The sequence below is a fragment of the Trichosurus vulpecula genome, chromosome 2 (assembly GCF_011100635.1).
Source record: "Trichosurus vulpecula isolate mTriVul1 chromosome 2, mTriVul1.pri, whole genome shotgun sequence".
In the NCBI taxonomy this organism is placed as follows: Eukaryota; Metazoa; Chordata; class Mammalia; order Diprotodontia; family Phalangeridae; genus Trichosurus; species Trichosurus vulpecula.
In genome coordinates this window covers 367,989,285-368,012,277 of record NC_050574.1, presented here as the reverse complement: position 1 = coordinate 368,012,277, position 22,993 = coordinate 367,989,285, and the positions used below count along the sequence as shown (strand labels likewise).

At 36.8% G+C, this 22,993-nt stretch overlaps 1 protein-coding gene across 3 annotated transcripts in view; it reads right to left on the bottom strand.

Annotated features, from left to right (window-relative positions):
* The window catches only part of ITSN1 (intersectin 1), a 279,862-nt gene that overhangs the window by 179,686 nt on the left and 77,183 nt on the right, over nucleotides 1-22,993 (bottom strand). For all 3 annotated transcript variants that reach the window (XM_036744721.1, XM_036744719.1, XM_036744720.1), the window contains 5 exons: nucleotides 20,944-21,037; nucleotides 17,921-18,021; nucleotides 12,752-12,815; nucleotides 5,629-5,766; nucleotides 2,435-2,550 (listed from right to left, as the gene is read on the bottom strand). In XM_036744721.1, coding sequence (XP_036600616.1) covers nucleotides 2,435-2,550; nucleotides 5,629-5,766; nucleotides 12,752-12,815; nucleotides 17,921-18,021; nucleotides 20,944-21,037 — 513 coding nt within the window. The remainder of the gene's footprint in view (nucleotides 1-2,434; nucleotides 2,551-5,628; nucleotides 5,767-12,751; nucleotides 12,816-17,920; nucleotides 18,022-20,943; nucleotides 21,038-22,993) is intronic.

Below are 22,993 nucleotides of genomic sequence, written 5' to 3'. Positions count from 1 at the left end.
CACCCCACCCCTAACACTACCCATCCCTTCTTCCACTGTATATTCTGGAATATCAATTCCATAGGTAACAAACTTAGTTGCATCTTAAATATTTTCTTTCCCATTCCTTCCATCTGCTAGTTCTCACAGAGACCTGGCTCCCTCCTGATGACATAGCTTCCCTGGACTCCTTCCTTTTCCAGCAATGGTTGCACTTTAAATCATTCCCTTTAATTCACTGGTCAGTGTAGGGGGGGAGTTGGAATAGTCATTGCTTTCTCTTAGCCACAATGAGGATCTCCTAGCTCCATCCTAGCTCAATAACCTCCCCAACTTTGAGGTTCATTAAATCCATATCTACTACCCAATCAAAATTCTGGCACCTGTGACAAATCGCCCTCTAAAACCCACCTCTTCTTTATTCAATAAGCTCAGTGCCTGGCTGACAGTTCTCTTCACTTCAATTTTGCCCCTCATACTAAGGGACTTCAACATATATACTGATACTCAACACCCCTAACCTCCCAGTTCCTTCAACTTACTCATTTCCCATGACTTATCTCAACTACAGAGAAAGATGGTCATACAAATGATCTTGTCATTACCCACAAAGAAACCACTTGCACATTCAAGAACCAAGAAATTCCCATATCAGACCAAATCTGTGGTCATTCTACCTCTCCCTCTGACTTATCTCACTATGTCATCTGCAAATCCTCACTCTAATCCTAATCTCAATCTCTAATCCTTTGATAACCTTAGTTCTTTCCCCCCATCACACCAATAATGGGATGACTCTTTCACTCCTCCTTTTCTCATAGTGATTCCGTGGTGAATCCCTTATTGCTCTAGCTTTCTTCTTTCCTTGAGTACTCACTTACCTTGCTGCCCATCTACCCCGGCCAAGCCCAAGCCTTAGATTGTTCACATCATCCACCACTTCCATTCTTATTCACATGCTACTCAACAAAGCTGAAGAAAATCACTAAGTTGTGTGCTGACTGGGTCCTCTACAAATTTAAGTTACATAGTTTCGACCTGGCCCTCACTGCCACAAAGCAATCCCTTTATACCTCTCTAATCAACTCGCTATCCCACTCACCATGGCAGATTTTGTTTCTAAACTTTCTCATCCCTCCTCAAACATCCCATGCTTCCCCACCCCCACGTCCAGCTGAGAACCCTGCCTAATAATTGTGGCCTTTCGCCAAGAACTCTCTCATCCCTGCCTTCTCATCTCATATCACTCAGCTGCCTACTGTTACCATCTCTGCTCCTTCAGGTGGCCCTTCTCCTTGTGAAGGCTGACCCTCCTCTAACCGAACAGGGATCTCATTACTTCCTGCCTACTAACATGCCCATTTCTCCCCAATCCTCAAAAAACCCTCACTCGATCTGTCCATCCCAACTGGCTACCATCTCATCTTGGAAAGACTTGGATGGAGCTGGGATGTGGAAGGCTCTGAATACTGGTAAGACAAGTATTTCACTGAATAGGCAACAGGGAACTAAGGAAGGGTGGTTGATCTCTAGAAGGTGTTTATCTTCCTAATTTCCAGAACTGGAGATGACATACAAATAGCAGCCCAATCTATTTCTACCAACCCTACTTCTGTTATAAGCTTCTTCATGGCAAGAACTGCAAATTCTTTATCCTTGAATGTTCCCTTGTGCCTGTAATGGTACATTATAGGAAATAATAAACATTAATTGAATAGATTTTATTAATTAGGAAGTACTCCAACCATGCTTTGTCTCAGTCTCACCTCAACTCTCTCCAGACTCCATTTCCTTCTCTGTACCTGCCACAACGGCACCCCGGGAAATGTCCATTTTGGAGATCAATTCGCCTCCTTGGTGACTCCATCCCAAGACTGTCATTTTAGGAACAACACCAGCCAACCTCTGCCTCATTTTCATCTCAACTCTCTTGGGACTCTTCCTCCTTCTCGTAACCTGCCACACTGGTTCCATGGAGTTACCCTTTTCTCTTTACCACCACCCCCACTACTTGCCGGTACCTCTATATGTTGGCTTCCCTCATTAGAATATAAGTTCCATGAGGGGATGGATTGCCTTTATTTTTGCTTCTATTTGTATCTCTAGGGCTTAGAACAATACCTGAGACATAATAAGAGCTTAATAAATGCTTGCTGATTTGGCTTGTTAACAATATATAGCACTTGCTACATCAGCAACTACCTTCAGTTTTACTATTAATTCTATTGTAAATCCAAGGTTTCAGCCTAAGACCTATAGTCAGACAATAAGTAAAAGGAGATTAGTGTATTAACACCCTAAAATAGTTAATGTTTACATCTCTCATCCTTTTCCTTCATATTCCAAAGTTTTCCTCTTGACTATTCTCACTTTAAAAACAAAATGTTTTCATCCCTCCTTCAAAACATACTTTTAAAGATAATGTAACACAATTAAAATATAAAGACCAACTCACCAGGTAATTTCTTTTCCAGCTGTTGCTGTTCCTCTTCTAACACTGGTTCCTCTGGTAACCTTTGGTCTACAGATACAGAGCTTATAACAGATATGCCACTGCCAGAGCGAACCCTTCTGCAAGTACAAAAAGTCATTCATCATTATTTCTTTCCAAGATGAACTGTTCAGAATTAATCTTTTTTTTAAAAGTATGAAACACTAAAATGTACAAGATCACCAAGGAAGCCAATTATATTGAAATATTAGAGGGAAAAAAACAAGTTAAGGGTCCTAGGGCCCAGGGGAAGAACCAGTGGACTAGTTACCCCTTTAGGGTCCTTCCAGATTTAGTTCTATAATTATACAGTCTTGTTTATAATGGTGAAAAGGCTTTAATCTCAATAATGAACTGGGTCTGCTTTCCTAGGACCATCAATGCTATGTGAGTAGAGACTGAGGTAATGAATTCTCTAGCCACAAACCCACGAAATAAAGAAAAATACAAAAATGACTCTCAATCTTGTTCATCTCCACCAGGAGAACACTGTACACAACACAACCACAGTCATATTGCTTCTGTGATGACTAACTTTCATAGACTTGGCTCTTCTTAGCAATACAAGATTCAAAAAAACCTCCAAAGGACTCATGATGGAAAGAGCTATCTACATCCAGAAAAAGAACTATGGAGTCTGAATGCGGATTGAGGCAAACTATTTGCTGTCTCTCTCTTTTTTTTTGGTTTTGTTTCTTCTTTCTCATGATTCATTCCATTGGTCATAATTCTTCTTTATAACTTGACTATTATGTAGGTTTAATGCAAAAGCATATATAGAACATAAAATCAGAGTCCATACTGTCTAGGGGGGAGGGAAGAGGGGAAGAAAATTTGGAGCTCAAAAACTTGTGGAATTGAGTGTTGTAAACTAAAGATGAAAAATCTAATAAAAAATACTTGGAAAAAAAAATCTTGTTCATCTCCCACTGTTTTTCTTTCTTCAGTGATGGTTGTAGAGAAGGAAGTAGAAATCAGTCCTATTTTAAATAGTGGAAAATTGAGGCACAGAGTGAAAAGGTTATTTATGCAAATTGAATCAGGACATATTCTACCTTAGAAACTAGAACTTAATTCTCATGACCACAGATGTTCACACTAATCAACTGCATGATGCCTATTACGCAGCAAATTCCAAGTATAATTGAGGAAAAGTGGTAGTTTTAGTAACATTTGCTCTACCCACTTCCCAATTGGCAAGGGAAAAAAATGTATACTATACAGTCAAAAAATTTATCAAATCACAGCTCTAAACCTACACAAGAACTTTAGAATCTTAATGAAAATGGAACTACAAACACTGAACCAGTGCTTTATCAGTCTACTGACCTTCCTTACTATTCGATACATTACCACTGCAGCACTAATAAGGAAGAGGGCTAAAAACATCTTAGGAAAAAGATTTCTTCTAGTATATTTGGATAGATTACTTAAAAAAAAACCCAAAATGTTAACTCTCAAAGTCACACACTAAAAGGATTATTAGAATCAGAAATTTTTTAGAAACTCTAAGAGCAAATAACAGTAAAGAGTTTCTTACTTGTAATTCATTAACTCATTTTCAAATAAATTTTTGGTAAGAAATAAAACAGAAAAATTACAGTGAAAGAGCAAAGGTGTTTTGTAGAACAAGATTGTTATGGATTAATGTAGGACCTACAGAACAAGGATTTATTATAAATTTGCATTCACTTCTCACAACAAAATATAATGAGAAAATAATAATAATAGCTCACCTAGATATAGTCGATAAATGCTTGTTTAACCTAATTTGCCCTGGGTAAATCATTCTACCTCTCTGAGCTTTAGTTTCCTCATCTGTAAAATGGGGATAACATTAGCCCCTTCGTCCCAGGGTTGTTGTGAGGATCAGCAGACAACACAAGTGAACTGCTTTACAAACCTTAAAGCATTATCAAAATGCTGCTTATTACTTCATAGTGCTTTAAGGCTTACAAAAGACTTTGTCCATGTCATTCGATCCTCTTAAGAACTCAGGGAAGTAGGTACTATTACTGTCACCATTTTACAGATGAGGAAGCTGAGACGGACAGAGGTCTCTTAAGAGGCCCGTGGTCAATTCCATTCAGCAAACATTTTTAAGCACTTGTAACATGCTGAGGATACAGAGACTACAATGAAATAGTCCTTTCCATCGAGAATCTTGCATTTTACTGGAGGCACAGATAATAGAAAAAGAAAGGTGTTTCGAGAAGGAGAGAGTCCTAACGACAGTGGAAAACAGTAAAGGACCTAGAAGCTGGCTTTAAGTGGCACTCAAGTTGAGCCTTGAAGGAAAGTAGGGGTTCCAAGCAAAGACAGAAGGGAAAGCATTTCAGATACGTCTAGACAAAATTAGTAGTGAAACAACTATAATAAAAGTGAATTACAGTAAAGATGTGAGATGGAATGTCATGTATGGCAAACATTACAAAGTCCAGTCTGGTAAGACTGTAGAGAACGTAAAGGAGAAATGTCAAATCAGTCTGGAAAGAAAAGTTGGAGCCAGATTGTGAATGGCTTTAAAAGACAGAGAGGTTTGTGTTGTATCTTAGAAGCAACAGGAAACCATCAGAACTTTTTGAACAGAGGAGTGACATGGTTGGGGCTGTGATTTAGGAATATCAAATTTGACAGTTCTGTGGATTTGGATTAGAGAACGGAGATGCTGAATGTAGATTGATCAGTTAGGAACCTATTACAGCTGTCCAGGTGAGAGGTGATGAAGATTTGACCTATGGTGGCTATTGTATGAATGGAGAGAAGGCAAGGGCTCAAAAGAGATTGGGGCTTGAGACAGGTTAAGAGAGAAAGAAAGAGAGAAAGAGATACACGTGGTGATGAAACTATGTATGGGAGCTCATGAGATCACCAAGAAAGAGAACATAGCAAGAAAAGACCCAGAATAGCTTGAAAGAGGTGAGACATAGATGTCACACAGCTAGGAAGTGTCTGAAGTGGGGTTTGCACTCAGTGCTTACTAACTGCCAGTCCAGAACCCTGTCCACTACTACATGCTGACTCCAGACAGTATAGAAAGTCTCAGGAAGATCAAGGAGGATGAGAACTGAGAAAACACCACTGAAAAGTAGCAATTATTAAAAATATTCTTAAGTAGCAAAGTTCGAAACACAGAAAGAGAGCCATATTGTTCTTACCTAAATGAAGGAGGAATATATTCTGGAGGCAGTACTGGTGGTAGAGGTTGGCCAGACATAGCCACATCAATTAAGTGCATTGCCAGAATAAATTCTTCTGCTGTTAGTTTTCCATCTTGATCAATATCTGAAAGATTCCTATTGAACAAAACATTAAAAGTGTCCTCATTACAATCTTTTGTTAAAACTCAATGACTTTATTAGTATGACAAAAAAAAACTTTCTCATTTTTGCCTTCAATACAAACAAGTGAGATTAAAACTCAATGTATTTAGGTCTTGCATTTTGAATATTCTCAAGTACTACACCAATATATTTGAAAATATTCCCCATCAAAGGCATTCCTAAAGATTCAAATGTCTTTTCTCCCAGTCATTTTATACCTTAGTTCTTGAAGAAAACAATGTCAGGTTACTGAGAGACAACATGGTATAGTGGACAGATACCTGTACTGGAAGTCAGATCAATCTAGTATAAAATCCTGTCATGGACACTTACCAGATAGGTGGCCATGGGCAGGTCAAACAACCTACATCTCAGTTTCATCATGTGGAAAATGGGGATGGTAACAGCAGCTTACCAACTTCATGGGGCTATTGTAAGGCAAGGGGTGTGTGTGTGTATAACTACCAAAAACTTATTTTACGGAGCTGGATAAAATAATAACAAAATTCATCTGGAAAAACAAGAGGTCTAGAATATCTAGGGTATTAATGAAAAGAAATGCTAGAGAAGGTGGCCTAGCCATACCAGATATTAAATTGTACTATAGAGCAGCAGTCATCAAAACTATGTGGTACTGGCTAAGAAACAGAGTTGTGGATCAGTGGAATAGGACAGGTACACAAGATGGAGAAGACAACAACTATAGCAATCTACTCTTTGATAAACCCAAAGAGGCCAGCTTCTGGGCTAAGAATTCACTATTTCACAAAAACTGCTGGGAAAATTGGAAAATGGCAGGGCAGAAACTGGGCACAGACCAACATCTTACACCATATACCAAAATAAATTCAAAATGGGTTCATGATTTAGGAACAAAGGCTGAAACTATAAGCACTTTGGGAGAGCAAAGAATAGTTTACCTATCAGATTTGTGGAAAAGAAAAGAATTCATGACCCAACAAGAGATAGAGAGCATTAAAAAATGCAAAATGGATAATTCTGATTATGTAAAATCGAAATGTTTTTGTACAAAAAAAGCCAATGCAACAAAGATTAGGACTGAAGCAAAAAAATGGGAGAAAATCTTTACAACTAGTGTCGCTGATAAAGGCCTCATTTCTAAAATATAAAGGGAACTAAGCCAAACATATAGGAATACAAATCATTCCCCAATTGAGAAACGGTCAAAGGATATTGACCATTTCTTCCTCTGAAAACAGGCAGTTTTCAGAGGAAGAAATTAAAGATATCTATAGGCATATGAAAAAATGCCCTAAATCACTAACGATTAGAGAAATGCAAATCAAAACAACTCTTAGGTACCACATCTCTCCTGTCAGATTGGCTAACATGACAAAACAGGAAAATGATAAATGCTGGAGAGGAGGTAGGAAAATTCGAACATCGTTACATTGCTGGTGGAGTTGTAAACTGATCCAGCCATTCTGGAGAGTAATTTGGAACTATGCCCAAAAGGCTATAAAAATGATCATACCCTTTGACCCAGCAATACCACTTCTAAGGTTGTATCCCAAAGGGATCACACAAGTGGGAAAAGGACCCATATGTACAAAAATACTTATAGCGGCTCTTTTTGTGGTAGCTAAGAATTGGAAATCAAAGGGATGCCCATCAATTGGGGAATGGCTGAACAAGCTGTGGTATATGAAGGTAATGGAATACTATTGTGCTATAAAAAATGGGGATGATACGGACTTCATAACAACCTGGAAAAACCCACACGACATAATGGTGAGTGAGAGGAGCAGAGCCAGGAGAACATTATACACAACCACAGATATGTGGATTCTGTGAGGACTAACCCTGACAGACTTTGCTCTTCTCAACAACACAAGGTGCAAGGACAACTCCAAAGGACTCACAATGGAGAATGCTATCTACATCCAGAGAAAGAACTATGAAGTATGAATGCAGATTGAGGCACACTTCATGCTCGCCTTCCCCCCCCCCTTTTTTTTCTCTCTTTTGTTTTTGTTTTCAGGTTGGTTTTTTTTTTGGTTCTGTTTCTTCTTCCCCACGATTCATTCCATTGGTCATAATTCTTCTCCACCATATGACTAGTGTGTAAATTAAATCAATGTGAAGTTACACGTGGAAGTTATATGGGATTCCATGCCGTCTTGGGGAGGGAAGAAAATCTGAAACTCAAAATTATGTAGAACCGTGTGTTTTAAACTAAAAATAAAGAAAAGGGGGGGCTGAGCCAAGATGGCAGCTGGAAGAAGGGACTAGCATGAGCTCCCCGCCGAGTCCCTCCAAAAACCTATAAAAAATGGCTCTGAACCCACAAAAGAGCAGAGGGAAGCAGGGCTCCAGCCCAGGACAGCCTGGATGGTCTCTGGGGGAGGTCTATCCCGCACGAAGCTGGGAGCAGAGGGGAGCAGAGTGGAGTGGAGTGGAGCAGCGCCCAGCGTGAGCGGCGCAGACCAACCAGACCAGGAGCCGGGCAGAGCGTGCCCTAGCGCCCTGAATCAGTGAGTTGCAGCAGTTACCAGACTTCTCAACCCGCAAACACCAAAGACAACAGATCCCAAAAAGAAATCTCCTAGGAATATTGTCACCAAATTCCAGAGCTCCCAGATCAAGGAGAAAATACTGCAAGCAGCCAGAAAGAAACAATTTGAGTATTATGGAAACACAATCAGGATAATCAAAGATCTAGCAGCTTCTACATTAAGAGATCAAAGGGCTTGGAATTCAATACTCTGGAGGTCAATAGAGCTAGGATTAAAACCAAGAATCACCTACCCAGCAAAACTGAGTATCATGCTTCAAGGCAAAATATGGACTTTCAATAAAATAGAGGACTTCCAAGCTTTCTCAGTGAAAAGACTAGAGCTGAATAGAAAATGTGACTTTCAAACACAAGAATTAGGAGAAGCATGAAAAGGTAATCAAGAAAAAGAACAAGAAAAAGAAATTGCAAGGGATTTACTAAAGTTGAACTGTTTTGTTTACATTCCTACGTGGAAAGATGATGTGTATGGTTCATGAAACCTCAGTATTAGGATAGCTGAAGGGAATATGCATATATATATATATATATATATATATTATATGTTTATGTATATATATATATGTATAAGTGAATGTGTATGTATGTATATATGTATGTGTATATATATATATATATATATATAGAGAGAGAGAGAGAGAGAGAGAGAGAGAGAGAGAGAGGGAGGGCACAGGGTGAGTTGAAGATGAAGGGAAGATATCTAAAAGAAATAAAATCAAATTAAGGGATGAGAGAGGAATATATTGAGAGAGGGAGATAGGGAGAGATAGAATGGGGTAAATTATCTCGCATAAAAGTGGCAAGAAAAAGCAGTTCTGTAGGAAGAGAAGGGAAGGCAGGTGAGTGGGGAATGAGTGAATCTTGCTCTCATCAGATTTGACCTGAGGAGGGAATACCATACATACTCAATTGGGTATCTTACCCCACAGGAAAGAAGAAGGAAGAAGACAAAAAAAGGGGGGGATGATAGAAGGGAGGGCAGATGGGGGTGGAGGTAATCAAAAACAAACACCTTCGAGAGGGGACAGGGTCAAGGGAGAAAATTCAATAAAGGGGGATAGGTTAGGAAGGAGCAAAATATAGTTAGTCTCTCACAACATGAGTATTGTGGAAGGGTTATACATAATGATACGCATGTGGCCTATGTTGAATTGCTTGACTTCTTAGGGAGGGTGGGTGGGAAGGGAAGAGGGGAGAGAATTTGGAAACTCAAAGTTTTAAAAACAGATGTTCAAAAACAAAAAAAAAAGTTTTCGCATGCAACTAGAAAATAAAATACACAGGCAATGGGGCGTAGAAATTTATCTTGCCCTACAAGAGAAGAAGGGAAAGGGGGATGGGAGGGGAGTGGGGTGACAGAAGGGAGGGCTGACTGGGGAACAGGGCAACCAGAATATACGCCATCTTGGAGTGGGGGGGGAGGGTAGAAATGGGGAGAAAATTTGTAACTCAAACTCTTGTGAAAATCAATGCTGAAAACTAAATATATTAAATAAATAAAAAAAATAAAGAAAAAAGAACTGTCAAAAAAAAAGAGGCAATAGGAAGCCACTGGAGTTGGCAGAAGAGAGTCAGATGGTCAGATCCGTGTTTAAGAAAAATTACTTTGGAAGCAGTGTGTAGAATGGATGGTAGTGGTGAGGGACTTAGATGCAAGGAGATTAAGTAAAAGATTATTGCAATAACCAAGGAAAAAGCTCATGGGGGTCTGAACTAAGATGGTAGCTACATCAATGGAGAGAAGAGGTTGAATTTGAGAGATGCTGTAAACGTAGAAACATCAAGATTTGACAACTAATTGGATATGTGAGGCGAGAAGCTCAGGATAATGGCAAGATTAGAAACCTGAGAGACTAGAAGGATGGTGATCCTTCTGACAGAAATAGGGAAGATGGGAGAGGGGAGAAATACAATGAGTTCAATTTTAGACATGTTCAGTTTAAGACATTTCCAGGATATTCAGTTTGAAATGTCTAAAGGAAACTAATGCTGCCTTTATATCTTCTAGGCTCATTAAGGATGAATATAAATATTGGATGTGGTTCAAATCTTCTAGTAACATACCTACTTGCTGATTCATGAACAGAGAGTCACATATAGAGTTATTAGTAGTTAATGTTTATAGTTAGCTTAAAAATTGTATGATTCTAGGTATAGTTAGCCCCTTTTTCTGTTATTTTGCCGCAGTTACTCCAAAAACAGAAGGGTCATACAATCATAAAATTAGAGATTTAGATAATTTTAGAGGTGGAAGAGATTTCAGGTCAAACAGTTTCATTCCCCCTCGTTTTATTTTTAAAACATTTAGTCTTATTCATTTCTGAAAATGATCTCTTCTCCTCCCAAGCCCAGTGAGCTCTTTAACAACAACCAAAACACAGTTCAGCAAAACTAACAGAAACAACTATGTCTGACTGTACTGACTACATACAAAATATCCCACATCCGTAGTCCCATTTCTATAATAAAGTAAAAGTGGTGCATTTTTTTAATTCTTTTCCAGGTCCAAGCTCAGCTACTGTCATACTCACACAGCACTCAGTTTCATTTTTTTTTACATGTACATTGTCATCATGTATGTTTTCCTCTGAATCGATTCACATAACTTTCCCCATATTTCTCTGAATTCAACCAATCCACTGGTTCTCAAAAGTTACTAAAACATTCCATTATACTACTGTTCTATAATTTGTTTAACCATTCCTCAATTGATGGCCATCTACTTTTGCCTCCAGGTCTTTCTAACTATGAACATTTTGGTGTATATGTTACCCTTCTGCCTCTGAATCTTTAAGGTATATGCCAAGCCATGAGATTTCTGAGTCAAAGGGTATAGATCTTTACTTTTTTTTTTTTTTTTTTGCATAGTTCCAAATTGCTTTACAGGACAGCTATTCCAATTCATACTTCCACCAATAGTGTCAGAGTACATGTCTTCCTATAGCTCCTCCAACATAGGCTATTTCTGTCTTTTGTCATCATTGTTTGTTGATTTTCATCTCTCATTATGGATGATTTGGAGCATTCTTTCATATAGTCATTAACATTTGCAAGGCTTCTTTTGAGAAGTGTTTGTTCTCATCCTTTGACATTTATCTATTGGTGAATGACTTGTTCTTTCAAGCCTCTCCTGCTGCTCAGCCCAGCATACTGTTCACTATGCCAAAGTCCTTTCTCAGGAACCTAGAAAAAGGTATGTAGCAAGTGGGTTACCTGTACAGGATTTATATATGGAAGGGGATGAACAAGAATCACACAGGATGAATGATTCCTTTTGCCATTGGAAGGCTGATCCACTATGATCAGAACATGGATTCTCTAAAATTATATTTATAATGTCATCACCATTTGTTAATTTTTAGAAGTAAAATTTCACAATGACTACAAACAGATTGATTACTACAATAAAGCAACTTTCCACTGCACTTCCAAGGATCTAAATGACAAAACACTGAAGAATGACGCATAGCAAATGCCAGGTTTACAGTAATGGGTGACTAAGATTCAAACAAGGGGAATGCTATATTGAGACACTGAACTATCTCCATGCCATAATTCAAGAACACTTTTGCTTCACTCTCCAGCTGCTTCTGGAACCCCAAATTGATTTTAAAATCACATTAGGTTTTTATTATATGCAAACTTTGTAGTTAATTTGTCCCCAAGTACCCATTGTAAAGTGAGACAGAACCATTTATGAAAAGGCGTGCCGTTGCCTTCTTTCCCCAAATACCTTCTGGTTCTAACATTGGCACTGCTTTAGCTAAGGCAGGTAAGTAAGCAAGAAAGGAACAAGCCTTCCCCGCATGACTGATATATATTTTAAAATTATATTTGCTAGAATGATACATAATATTCTTATCTCTCTCTAGAATAGAGGCAAGAATGTTGGAATATAACTCTAAAAGCATACCCCTACAAAGCCTGGATGGGGCCTGGGCTTCAGTAGCTCTCAACAGCAAGCTCAGAGTCCCCATATACGTAAATAAGTAGCCCAGGCTTCTGAGGCTTGGGTATATGATGGCTATAATGTGACTAATAACAGGTGCCTTTAGTTTTCTACCATTCATACCAGCAAGAAGCAGGTGACTAGAGTTTGACACAAAATAGAAGAAACCAAATTAATGTCCACTTTAGGAAATAAACACAGGATATATATAAATGACCTATTCAGCACATAAGCTCATATGATAGATTCTATTTCCACGTACAAGTCACTACAGGACCTATGTATTTCAATCATCCCCAACACTGAAATCTCACTGGTTAACATCCACTTGAAAAACAAGATAATGATAAGAAACCAAAAACAGTATTTGAATTTCAGCACGTTCAATCTCTATCTAAACCTAACAAAAAGTTAATCTAAAATAGTTGTGAGATCAACTATGTCTGGGAATAAAAACGCTTTTAATTTCTTACCATATTGTAGCCAGCTGAGTCTGTGGTAAACTTGATTGCATAAGAATAGTTCTTGCCTGGGGACCTAACAGATACCAGGAAAAAGTTAACAGGATGAATCAATAGTTATTCACATTAGGCAAAAATCAGTGCTCTGCATATTGATACCGTTTAGTCTCATTTGAACCAATTATAATGATTTTAGTACTATGAAACAGAACAGAAAAGAAGTCAAGTATCAGTAAAATGGAATAAGTGACTACCAAAGAAGAATGGACATATCAGTTTTAAAAGTTTAGAATTTAAAAATTTAACCTATCTCTTTCTTGGTCAAAACTCTGACGTCCTATTATCTACATATAGTCTTCTATTATTCCATCTATCCCTATACTTTAGTCCTCCTAAACCTATTCTTTAGCTTGATCAAGATCACAACCCTAGAGATAACCAACTCAACTCCAGACTGTTTTCCTTTCTCAAATTCTTTGGCCTCTTGTCCTATTAATACTCATCCCTTGCCAAACCCCAGCCCTGTATTACAACCATCTGTCTCATCCACTCCTACCGCTGAAAAATAGAAATTAAAATCACACAACCACACTGAATGGTACACCATAAATTTGTCATCCCATTTCAACTGGGCCCTCCCTACAGCTAGACGATCCTAATATTTCTGATTACCTACTTCAGAACCACAGAAGCTACTTCAATCCTTTTCTTTCATCAAGATTCCCACACTTCCCCATCTCCACACCTGTCAGGTGACTACATCCCTCTTACTTTACTGGGAAAAGTTAGGCCATTCTTCTTTCCCCGTTCATCTCAAAATTTCTTGACATCATTCACTCCTCTCTCTTCCTTTCCCTCCAGCCTCTTCTACTAGGAAGGCCCTTCTCCTTGTCATAGTCAACCCCTCCGTACATGCTCCTGGTGCCATTCCTTTTCATCTTTTCCAACAGAGTATCCACTCTCTCTAATCTTTCCTACCTGCTTCACCATTGCCTTCAGATACGCCCATGTCTTCCCATCTTTAAAAAACCCTCCCTAGACCTGACCATTCTCTCAAGCCATCATCCTCTCCCTCTCCTCTATTTCTCGGACAAATGTCTAATATTTTGTTATTTGGCTTTTAAGCTCTTTGCCTAATTCAAACTTTTCTTTCCAAAGTTGTCAATGATCTCTTAACTACTAAATCTAATGGTCTTTTCTTAGTCCTCATTCTTCTTGACCCATCTGCTTCATTTTCCATGTTGACCATCCTACGCTCCTGGATACTTTCTCCCTTCTGGGTTTTCATGATTCTCCTCTCTCCTGGTTATTCGACCTGTCTTGACCATTCTTTCTCCAATCTCCTTTGCTGGCTCATTGTCATTATCCCTTAGGGCCCAAGTTTCTTTCCTGAGCCCTTTTTTCTCTCTCTCTTACAGGCTTCATCAGCTACCAAATACTTAACTATCATCTCTATGCAGATGTCTATACATCTTACTCCAATATCTCCTCTGAACTTCAGTCCCATAACATCTGGGTATTTCATACTGGATTTCCCAGAGGTATCTCAAACTCACCATGTGGAAAAAAAAAAAAAAGAACTCACTACCTTTGCATGGAAACCCCTATTCCAAATTTATTTCTGTTGAAGACACTATCATCCTTCTAATCTCTCACATACTCAACTCCTCACTTTCCTTCATCCCAAATATCCAAGCAGTGGCAAAATTTCACCATTTCTACCTCAACAATATCCCCCTATCTGAATACTTCTTTCTACTCAAATAACCACCACAATAGTTCAGGCCTGCAACACCACTTTCCTGGAAAAATGCAATGGCCTCCTACTGGTCTCCCTGCCTCAAGTCTTTCCCATTCCAATCCATTTGATATGTTGCTATGAAGCTGATTTCCCTTAAGTTCAGATCTTGCCACATCACTCTACTGCAATGGTTTCCCTATTGATTCCCCTACAGAAGTCTCTGTCCATGCTAATCAAATTCTCTACACAGCTGCCAAAGAGATTTTCCTTAAGTACAGCTTAAGTATACATAACCATCTTACTTGATAAACTACAGTGATTTCCTATTGCCTCTGGGACCAAATATAACCTCTGTTTTGTTTTTAAAGTCCTTAACAACCAGCCCCAACCGGTCTAACTTCCCTGTACCCTTTCTGAACGTGGGATCCATCCAGACTGACCTTCTTTCTGTTTTTTGAGACACACAATCTCCCATCTCCATGTTTCTGCACTTGTTATCACCCATGCCTGAAATAATCTCTCACTTCTTTTGAGAAATCAGCTCAGGCACCATCATGTACACGAAGCCTTTCCCTATATTCTCTCATATTTATTCCATAAACATTTGTATGTGTTTATGTGTTACACACATATACATATGTGTATATATGTATGTGTATAAATATGCATAAATACATATACCATATATATATGTATATGTATATGTATATGTATATGTATATGTATATGTATATGTATATGTATGAATACACACAGAGACATATATACGTTGTTTCCCTAATTAGAATGACTTCAGGCATTGTTTCATTCTTGGTATTTGTATCCCCACTAGATGTCATATAATAAGCACTTAATAAATGCTTGATTTAGCCAAAATTTGATGATTTATAGTGATAACAGATAATTGATCTAGATACTCAGAAATCCCTTATGTACAAAATTAAGGTTTCTTTCCTCTAGTGTGCTTGTAAGAGATTAATAGCCAGCTCTCAAATAGCACACAGTTTTTAAGAACTTCAGTCCTTACTAGTTATTAATTTGCTGGCTCTTCTTAACTATTCACTGAAATTACAGGGTTGTTGTTTTTTCCCTAGAGCAAAGTAAATGTAAGTTTGTATGCATAAGTAGATCGGTATCAATGCATTGGAGGAAGAATTGAAGTAAGAAAACCTCTTAGGAGTCTATGAGAGATTGGTCCAGTGATTTGGGAGAACAAGTTGGAAGTATATCCGAAGGGTTATATAACTTTGCAAACCCTTTGACCCAGCAATAGTACTACTAAGTCTGTGCCCCAAAGAGATTTTTTTTAAAGGCAATGGGACTATACATATAAAATATTTATAGCAGATTTTTTTTTGTGGTGGCAAAGCATTGGAAATTGAGGGGATGGCCATTAATTGGGGAATGGTTGAATAAATTATATGACTGTGATGGAATACTATTGTGCTGTAAGAAATGACAAACACAGATGGTTTCAGAAAAATCTGGGAAGACCGATGCTAATGCAAAGTGAAGCCAGCAGAATTAGGAGATCATCGTACATAGTGATACAATAATACAACAATAATCCACAATTCCAAAAGACCCATGATGAAAAATGCTATCCACTTTCAGAGAAAGAACTGCTGAACTTTTCAGTGCAGATTGAAATACATTTCCTTTCACTTTCTTTGTTTTTCTTTATTTTTGTTCTTTCTTCCATAACATGACTTATGTGGAAATACATTTTGCATAACTTTACAGGTATAATGGGTATTATATTTCTTGATTCTCAATATGGGAAGGAGGGGCTCAGGAAGAGAGAGAATTCAGAACTGAAAAAAAGGACTCCTACCGCAATAGTACAAATGGGTGAATGCACTAGGGGGTTGTGTCACCAGAAAGAAAGAAAAGAGGTCAGAGATGAAACATATTGTGGAGGTAGGATATGAAAGGACTTGGTAGCTTATGAGATCTACAAAGGCAAAGGAAAAAGTCAAAACAGAATATTCTGAATATGGGCTACAGCATGAACTCACGCTACTGACAAAAATAATGAAGGAAGTTTAAGAGTATGCTTTAAGGGAAACCTAATAAGCTCAATTTTTGATGTTCTGAGCTTGAGATACATCCACGTAGAAAATGGCCTATAAGCAGTTCGTGCTTTGGGTATGGGGCTCAGGAACAAGATCAGAGCTAGATATCTAGATTTGAGAGCCATCTGCCTAAAGATGACAGGCAAAGCTATGGAAATGATTTAGACTTCAAATGTAAAGAGCTTAAAGGATCAGAAAAAGGATGAGAAGACAACAAAGCAGAACAAGAAGGAGCCATGAAATAATTGTTAAGAAGAGAACTAAGGAGAAGATAGGGTCTCAAATAGGAAGGGATGTTCAAAAGTCTCATGGCTGAAAAGGATGAGGACTAAAAAAGGCCACTGGATTTGATGATTAAGACTAATTGAATAGGACTGCCACTGACATATTGTAAAGTCAGAAGGAGACAAATACATATACTTTGCTTTAGGAAAAAGAACCCATAAGAAATAGCTAGCAAAAGCTAGGAAATTAATGACTCCTAAGGACTAAAGTTCTTATAAAAATTTTTCCTCTTCTTGAGAACATGTTAAATTATTTAATACTAGTTAAGAAACAACTAAATATGTTTTCATTGGAACACAAGATTTTTGGATTTAGAACTGGGATTCCTTAGAGTTCATTCAAATAAAAATACCTCAATTTATTAATGAGGAAACTGAGGCTCTGGGGGATTAAATGACTGGTCTAAGGTCATACAAATATTAAATGGTAGATTTCAGATTTTACCCTAAGTTCTCTGATGTCCACATTCAATACTTTTTCAGTGAACCATTCTGCTTTTCCATTTTTAAAAATCTATTTCCTTTATATTTAATTTCATAATTAGATAATTCTTTTTTTCTCTAAGCATTTTTATAACTGGTAAAAATTTACTTTAAAAATATATTAATAGTATACTTTAAAAGGTTTCTCAGTAGTACTGGAATCCTCCTGTAATCAAAATGAGATCACGAGTATACGTAAAGGCATTTGGAAAACTTTAATAAAGTTTTCAAAACCTTAAAAAAAAAGTTTCCTAAAAGAAAAAAAAGGAAAATATACTACAGCTATTATTATAATTCTCACTTCCTCCACTCCCAAAGAATAGAGCTTTTCCCATGGAAAGCCTATTATAGGATACAGAAGCAAATTAGCTAGGCATTCCCAGTAGATAAACAGAAATGAGGTAGAAAGAGAAGGAAAGAATTCTTCAACAATAGGCAGATTAAGAACAGTACTTTAGCAAAGTTGTTTTGTTTTTTTTAACTCTGCTACAAGTTTTTAAACAGAAAATTTAGTGTTTCCATGATAGAGCAAAGGATGAAACTTAAAAACAGACCGCATTTTTCAAAATTAATTTTCATATATTAACCATCTGAATACCTGTTAGATGTCCACTCATTGTTTTGTCGTGGCTATTGAAGAGTTGCCTATATTTCAGTCTTGATGACTGAGGGACAGCCCATTCTGCCACAGGAGAGGCACTGAAAGAATAATTTGAAAAGATAAGAATTAGCAGCAAGAATTTGTCTATGATTTCCATTTGCTTAAACTGCCTTAAAAAAAAGGCAGTAATTTTCATTTGTTATTTATTCTCATGTCTATTAATTTTCTATTCCAATATGCATATTTACCAAAAGAGATAATCTATTCACTTTTAACATAGACATAAATTCAGTCCAAATGGCCATTCCACCTTATGGATTCTATTTACTATATGCTGAAGGCTAGTCAAAAAGGATAGAAAATTGCTAAAAAGAAAAAGTAATGATATATGATGGTTCTTAATCCTATAACATTTCTGTCACTCTAAGGTAAGGAGTGTCAACCTCTGAAGGCACTTAAGTCTTAATTTTTCACACACCAAAAATAAAAACACATTTCTTATCAAAGTGAAATGATAAGATGCTGTCATTCTAAGAGGTTTAAATTCCAACCAAGGGATACAGAGTGGATCTCAGACGTCACTGCTATAGAGAACTCTGGGTAAGGAAACTCCCTCTACCAAGGTAGATCAGCCCCTTCTCTGCAACGTAACGAGTCTTAGAGAGTTGCCTAGTGCACTGAGAGGTTAATCGACTTGCCCAGGATGTGTCAGAGGCAGGGCATTCTGGCTTCAAGATTGGCTCTAAGGAGCATGGAAGACCTTTACAGATGAAGAACCAAAGAACCTAATAGTCATAAGGCAAATCAATGGCACAAAAAAAGATGGATGGCAACCCAATGATGACCATTCTCTTGCCAGTATGTCTTGGTGCAGACCTAAAGAAAATCCCTTTCCAGGACTCAATTTGGACCTAGATCTATTTAGAGATTGGTTACTTAATGATACTACCCACAAAATGTCAAATTAGTTTTGATAGTGACACTTTGGTATTAGGAGCTGAACAAAGACTACCAAGAAAAGCAATCTAAAGTAACCTTTTATTTAAGAATAATGATGACATCACTGTAGATGTGGGTTATAATTAGTACATCATCAATATATTTTCTCTTCATTCTACTGTTAATGGCTTATTTCCATGTTACTTTGCAAAAGTTAAAACAACCAGAAGCTTAGCCTATCAATTTTAAATTCTGTTCTCCATTTTAGATTTTTACATACAACAACAAATATCCTAGCAGCTGAAAAATGTCTTTCTAAATTCAACAGCTCCAAATTACAAATAAGTAACAGATATTTTTTCTAATGTAACTATAAAATGCCTTATAATAGTTACTATAAGGCTTTCCCACAAACATAAATTCATTCATATTAAATAATTAATTTCTGAAAAGGTGACAAAAATTTACAATAATCTCTTTAAATGGGGGAAAAACTTACACGGAAGACTCCAACTGTGAATTCTGCTGCAATAATTCCCTCATTTTAAATAAGTTAATATTCTGCTAATTTATACTCTTACTTTCTTATCAGAAGTTAATTTATCTTACTACTGCACTAACAGAGTAGAGGGAGTGTTATGTATGAATAAGGCCCCAGATTATACTTATCAAGTCAAGTGCTGTTCTGCAGGCTTTGTAAGACATAACTTTTCTAAACTAGTCACAAATTATGAATATTTATTATGGAATTTAAATTATTAGTATCAAAAAAATGACATCTTAAGGTGAGCTAGTTTTAACTGCCCTAATATTTGGTACTGTCATTTACATAACAAAAATCCCTCTAGATTTCGAAGACCCCTGGGCACGGGATAGAAACTGACTACACTTTGTAAAGCTTCAAAGAACTAGAACCATAAATTAACTGAAAATCTAGAAATATAATCACTATTTAGAAAGAAAAGGCAGCAAACAAAAACAAAAACTCACATCAAAGATTCAATTTAAAAAAAAAAAACCAACTTCCAAGTTAGTTCATAGGGTTAGAACACATTGTGCCCAAATTCTTACATCTACTAGCGTATAAACATAAAATAACAAGATAGATTTTCTTGTGTGGCTTTCACCATCATTACTTAACAGGCACACACCATAAATCAATGGCACTATGCAACTTGTGCAAAGTTCTTCAAAACTTTTTTTTTAATTATGTTCAACAGATTCTTCTGTAGAAGAACAGAAGGCAAATGAACCAAACCATTTTATAAATATTTTTTAATTAAAAAAGAGTTTCTGGTTCACAATCAACCAGAAAAGTAAACTAAGTCGAGCATTCCTTTTAATGTTTCCATTGAATGAGATTTTGCCACCTAACGATGCAAAAAATCTATGAGAAAATTCTGAGGAATGCTTAAAAAACAAAATCCTCTATAGTATTTGCTAGCATCTTCATAAGGAAATCTCATTCTCTACTTTAAAAGTCTAATTCTAGGTTGGTAAATTTATTTTCTCCAACTTAAGGCTGTATTATTTTACTTTTTACCACTATGTTTTCATTCAACTCCTAAAAAAATGGTTCTTAACCTAAAGCCTCCAAACCTTTTAAAAGTATGTATTTTGATAACGATATTTAAATGTCACTGGATTCCTTTGTAATCCTATGTATTTTATTTTATGCATTTAAAAACATTCTTAGTAGTGCATAGGCTTAACCAGACCACCAAATGAGTCCATGACACAAAAATGGTTAAGTCTGTCCTGGAAGATGGACAGCATACAAAACCTTTCTTTAATGGGAATATCATTGTAGGTGATATATGTAATGAATGAAGAAATACTATGCTGTTAGGAAAAACATATTTTGTAATCAAAGCACACAAGAAATAATAAAGCCTATTTTTCAATTCTCAGCATGAGCCAACATTTATAGAACACCAATAATATTTGGCTTAGTTACAGAAATCATGTGGTAAGGAAGTAATAAAGACTGTTAGCTCATTTTAAAATGCAGGCATTAAATAGTTAATGAATTTATTTAATTAGGCTACACATTAGCACAATCAAAAGGCAAACAAACTTACCTAGCCACATCAAATGATTGTGCCTTCTGTAGTTTTGTATTTAACTGTGAACCTGGACCAGATCTACTAAAAGAAGAACTCTTTGGCAACGTGGCTGCAATAAGAAATACATTGTAGGTGATTTTCCTTAGGTAGTCATGGAATGTTTTTAATTCATAGGAAAATTAAACTCTGCAATCTTCAAATACAAACCAGAAATCAATCATTCTTCATCCCCCTTCCACAGAACACCCTTAAAGACACAAGCAAGCTGACTAAATTCCTTCCACTTTCTCTCCTTACTTGCTCAACCCTTGTAATTCCTGATTTAGAACTAAAGAAGCCCTGAAACAACGATCCTTCCTTCCATGGAAAGTGCTGCTACCTTAATCATACAGACTAACATTATTCAATTTAGTTATAGAATTATTTGACGGCTTAAAGAAAAACATAGGCCAGTACTTTATTGACTGAAAGCATATGAAGCAGAAGTTAGTTATGCAATTCCTCTACATACATGCGCAATTAGTGTATGATACAAATGAGTTTTAGCTCATATTCACATAGACTGGTTTGCTTTGTATAGAAAAATGTTCCATTTCTTATCTACAAACTGCACACCCCAAACCTATCAGCTGTTTTTAAAATGTGTGGCATTGGTTTCCAGGCAGAAAATTTGCAAACCCATAATCACTACTGGAAAAACAAGTGAAAAGGAATGCCTTATTGATGTTAATTCAGTAACAATACCTTCATACAGTAAAGTCAAACGAACAACCATTTCATAAACACCTACTATGATCCAAGTACTGTATGAAGTACTAAGGATACAAAGAAAGACAAAAGACAGTGCCTGTTCTCAAGGAGCTCATGGTCTAATGGGAGAGACAACATGCAAATAACTATGTACCAAAAATTTGTACACAGGTAAGTCACCCCAGAGGGAAGGAGTTCAAATTAAGGAGGACTGCTTTTGTGAGGCTTTGGCTGAGCCCTGAAGGAAAACAGGGAAGCCACCAGGAAAAGCAGGAGATGACAATGAAGTGGGAAGAGTGTTCTAGCCAGTTAAAATGCTCCCCATTCGGAGGTGGAGTACAGTGTGCAAGGAGCAGCAAGGAAGCCAGTATCACTGGATCACATAATACATGGCAGGGAATAAAGTATAAGTGACTGGAAAGGTAGGATGGGGCCAGGCTAAAAAGAGCTCTGAAAGCCAGAGGACTTTATATTTAATCCTGGAGTTATGTTAACTATTTAGCTGTAATTTAGGGGAACATCAAGACCAATTTGGTAAAATCAAACATGACCATATAATACCTATACCTAGTTCCAAAAATTCAAGTGAATCATTAACATGAATTTAGCAATACGACTTGGTATATCATGACACTTTTGCATTCATGCAGGCACACCTATAATCACTTGTTTCAACATATCTACATTAACAGATTCATATACTAATGTGCTGTTGGATTCAACGTGCGCACGCACACACACACACACACACACACACAGAGTACATGTGTAAGTATACATGAATTTAAGAAAGAAAAAAAGATTCTCAGGATCAAAGCTCCAAAACGAAATAAACAAATTTGAGATTATTTCAGTTTACATATCCATTTAAGTATTTAAGTGTATACCACTATATTAAATTTCTTTACTTATATTTCCATCATAGAAAAATACTTTCAGTGGAGAAATACAACATTTCTCCTACATATGCTTTCTCATCTGTGGGCTGTTTAGTTTGTCAGTGACAAGGTGAATCCTTCTTAAAGTATAATAAGAGCATTTGAAAAAAAATGAATAAACCTTTGGATAAAATATGATAATATATTTAGTTTTGTACATCTTAAAATACTATATATATATATGTGTGTATATATATGTGTATATAATGTATACATACGAGCTATTGTTACTGTCAATAACAATAAAAGCTTCAATTCATGACTTAACTGTTTACCAAGTCATTGCAGGAAATTTGTTTTCAGGGCTATTAACATTTGGTTCATATCTGTTGATAATGGTACCCAGCTGCAATTTGCTCTCACAAACTTGCACCTCT